At 34.7% G+C, this 4,050-nt stretch overlaps 1 protein-coding gene across 2 annotated transcripts; it reads right to left on the bottom strand.

Moving 5' to 3' along the window:
* Positions 1 to 780: 780 nt before the first annotated feature.
* LOC137089715 (dual specificity protein phosphatase 14) lies at positions 781 to 3,682 on the bottom strand. Of its 2 annotated transcripts, none has more exons than XM_067453278.1 (2): positions 3,622 to 3,682; positions 781 to 2,399 (listed from the first exon to the last, which is right to left on the bottom strand). In XM_067453278.1, exon 2 carries the CDS (start codon positions 2,389 to 2,391, stop codon positions 1,882 to 1,884), a length of 510 nt encoding a protein of 169 aa, XP_067309379.1. In that variant the 5' UTR covers positions 2,392 to 2,399; positions 3,622 to 3,682; the 3' UTR covers positions 781 to 1,881. The 2 variants fall into 2 exon arrangements, with proteins under 2 accessions (XP_067309379.1, XP_067309378.1); XM_067453277.1 differs by having other exon boundaries at positions 3,386 to 3,673.
* Between the last annotated feature and the right edge of the window lie 368 nt (positions 3,683 to 4,050).

Raw genomic sequence — 4,050 nt, forward strand, 5'->3', positions numbered from 1 at the left:
ACAGCATGTACTCGTCCCATTTTTCAGGCCTTTTTCATCCAGTTTGCACAGGGCTCTAGAGCCAGAACCAAAAAAAGTTGAAAGTTATGAGTAACCAATTAAAAAAGACACCAATATGTCCTTGAATATTGGAAGGAATATTCAACTCTTGAAAATTCAACTACATAAATTCGGAGATAATGCAACAAGTACAAATGTTATTAAATTCACAGAATAACTTGAGTGTTAGAATCATTGTATTATGCTGCAGTGTGGAAGTAGCACAAACCCTTGGCCTTTTTTCGCTTTCCACAATTATATGTGTAAAGTGTGTTAATTTGTTAATGCCAGATTCATTAGGAGTTTTTAAACACTCTTCTATGGCTCTGGTTGTACTAACCTTTGCCGATCAGGAAACAGATGTGAACATTGGGTACAGTCTAATTATGTGCACCATAAAAATACAAGTTACCTGGGTTCTTTAAAATTTTAAGTTAATTGAAATTAAAAATTGTGTTAATACAATGAAACATTGTATTCACTCAAAATATTGTTATAACTGACATTCAAATCCTTGTTCATTATGAAGTTATCAGAATTCCATCTTACTTTTTGGCTATACAAATAACTTTTGCACCAAAATGCATTTTTTGTTAATTTATATTTAATTCTAAATATAATTGTATATGTATATATATATATATATATATATATATATATATATATATATATATATATATATATATATATATATATATATATATATATATATAAACAAAATAAGAAAAATTTGGACATCTTCAATGGGATGCCATGTCATCCGGACTAAAGAGGACAACCCAAGTTGTTATCAGCGGTCAGTTCAGAAGCCTGCATCTCTGATGGTATGGGGTTGCATGAGTGTGTGTGGCATGGGCAGCTTACACATCTGGAAAAGCACCATCAATGCTGAAAGGTATATCCAAGTTCTAGAACAACATATGCTCCCATCCAGACGTCATCTCTTTCAGGGAAGACATTGCATTTTCCAACATGACAATGCCAGACCACATACTGCATCAATTACATCATCATGGCCGCGTAGAAGAAGGATCCGATACTGAAATGGCCAGCCTGCAGTCCAGATCTTTCATCCATAGAAAACATTTGGGGCATCATAAAGAGGAAGATGTGACAAAGAAGACCTAAGACAGTTCAGCAACAAGAGGCCTGTATTAGACAAGAATTAGACAACATTGCTATTACTAAACTTGGGCAACTTGTCTTCTCAGTCCCCAGATGTTTGCAGATTGTTACAATAAGAAGAGGGGATGCCCCACAGTGGTAAACACGGCCTTGTCCAAACTTTTTTGAGATTTGTTGATGCCATGAAATTTAAAATTAATTTATTTTCCTCTTAAAATGATACATTTTCTCAGTTTAAACATTTGATCTCATCTATGTTGTATTCTGAATAAAATATTGAAATTTGAAACTTCCACATCATTGAATTCTTTTTTTATTCCCAATACAGTGTCCCAACATCTTTGGAATCGGGTTTGTACACTAAAGCCCTTTTTTTTTATTTTATAGTCATTAGCTAGTCTTAGTAACTGCGGTGAGACACTATTTTAATCTGCACAGACAATAAGTAAGCCACAAATATGGCCACTTCCTTTTTAAGTTTTTACCATTGTACAGTTAAAGTATCAGTTGGTACTGGTTGATTACCATATTAATAAATGGTAAATGATGGTACTTTAAGGAATACCATGGTTTTACATGAATCAAGTTATGGTCTTTTGATTCGTACACACACACACACACACACACACACACACACACACACACACACACACACACACACACACACACACACACACACACAATATAAATATATCCAGTTCAAAATGTCCTTGTGAATTATAAATTAAGGCAGTATGATGAGTCCTGTGTGAGCTGAATGGCCTCGGGTAGGACGCCGTGTGAGGTGGCCACCATCCTGATGCTGTTGCAGTGGGTCAGTTTCCTCTCATACTGAAGAAGTTGCCTCCAGAACCCTGCGTTTGGCCGGATGAAGGGCCGTGCAGCCAGAACTCGCTGATGAGCCTGAAGCAGTGTGACTCCCTCAAACCTCATTAGATACGCCATGATAAAAGATGGAGACCTGCTTCTACCGGCCGAGCAGAAGACCAGCGAGCTTCCAGTGTGGTTCTGCTGGATCCCCTCAGCCACACTGTCAAAGTGCTGGTCCAGAGGGGCGTGAGGACGGTCCTCCACGGGCACGCAAATGCATTTCACCCCCTCATATTCAGGGCAGGGATATTCAGCACAGGCGTTCACCAGCAAAGTGACACCTCTGTGGTCCAGTGCTGACTGATTCAGGGCCTCCACTCCACTCAGGTACAGAGTGGGAGTGATCTGAGAGATCATCGCTGTGACTGTAAGGGATAAATGATGCATAAAAAAGGATACAAAATATAATATATTGAATATTACATTTGCATATCTCTCATGAAATACCATATGATCTTCAACAAAAGAAACTGTGTAACTGACATATAACAAACTTAGGTTAAAATAAATCAATATTAAAATTCTAATTATAAACCAATAATTATTTTTATAATAGTTGATAATAATCATATAATACTTAGTTTAGTTAAAATTTAAATAAAACTAAAATCAATTTTAATTGCTACTGAATGCTAGTAAATTTAGGCATCACAATATCCAGTATAAAAATGTATATAAATTTTGAGATTTACATGTAACATGACATATAACAGTGCTATTACATGTTTTAAACTTTATTCGAGCATTGGATGATGGCAAAGGTAATCTAAATTTAATAAAGTACATTTTTCATAAAAGTTTTTTTTTTCATACAATATTCAATTAATCTAAATAAATATGAGCAAATGCATAAAATATAAAGTTTTTTTTTAAAATGAAGCTTTAGACCCCAGGGGGGCACAAGGGGTGCTAGGGAATACATGAACATTTAAATAGAAAATAAAGATTTTTGTAAAATGTTACTATTAAAATTTGATGGACATAATTTTGTTTACATTCACCTTACCCAATATTGATATTATTTAAAGGAAATCATGAAAGAAAAGCTTTGTTAAAATAAATGATTGTGTTAATCTCTAATCAGAAAGTGTTAATTTATTAAAAAAATTAATATTTCCACATAATATGTCATCATACATTTGCTTTAGTTACAATGACAGTAAAAAGCCAATTATTTAATTATGTATGACGAAGTATAAACATTATGCACTGGATTTTTATTTAATATTACTCCTTGTGCCTTTATATTTAGGAAAGGTGGTCCCTCACGCTGCCATTACAGTAAAACAGTTTGCTATTGTAGCAAACAACAAATAGCCTGCATTTAAGGGGGAGGAAAAAAGTAGTTTACCTCAAAACTTCGAGGACTGTGATAGCCGTTTGACTCGGTCTTTCTTTTGGCTTTGGTGTGTTTGTCTATTAGGGACTAACACAAGCAGCTTTACTGCTGCAGAAGCATTAGAAGAACAGAAGCACAGGCGCGCAACAATATCAATTAAAAAATTAAACTAATACAGGAGTTTTGTAGCCTTACGACGGCTGGTATTGCTACCATAGAAATATGTCCTAAAGAATAATACATCTTACATAATATGCATGATCTTCGCCATTACTTGTTTACTGTCCTCAGCGCAGGGCTGGAGCCCCCAGCGGACACATGGAAGTACAGCAGATGTTTAACTTAAAGGGATAGTACACACAAAACAATTATTTAATTTTTTTAACTTTTGGACCAAACTGAGTTTACAAAAGTAACTTAAAAACAGTATGATTTTGTCAATTTCACTTACAGTGACAATGAGCAAATGTTCTCAATGTGAAAAAACAAGATATAATACTTAAAAAATAAAAGAAATATGACAACATTGGCCATGTACGCACTTTTCAAAATGCTTATAAATTATGCAGGATGCATTTTTTTTAGAAAGTAAAAATGCAGAATGTTTCCTATGATGGGTAGGTTTAGGGGCAGGGGCAGTGTAAGGGGGAAAGAATACAGGTTTTACAGTATAAAAA

This window comes from Pseudorasbora parva, chromosome 9, assembly GCF_024679245.1.
Source record: "Pseudorasbora parva isolate DD20220531a chromosome 9, ASM2467924v1, whole genome shotgun sequence".
NCBI lineage: Eukaryota > Metazoa > Chordata > Actinopteri > Cypriniformes > Gobionidae > Pseudorasbora > Pseudorasbora parva.

Bases quoted from the DNA above. Each gene is read 5' to 3' on its own strand.
- LOC137089715 (XM_067453278.1), bottom strand. From the start codon at position 2,391: ATGATCTCTCAGATCACTCCCACTCTGTACCTGAGTGGAGTGGAGGCC.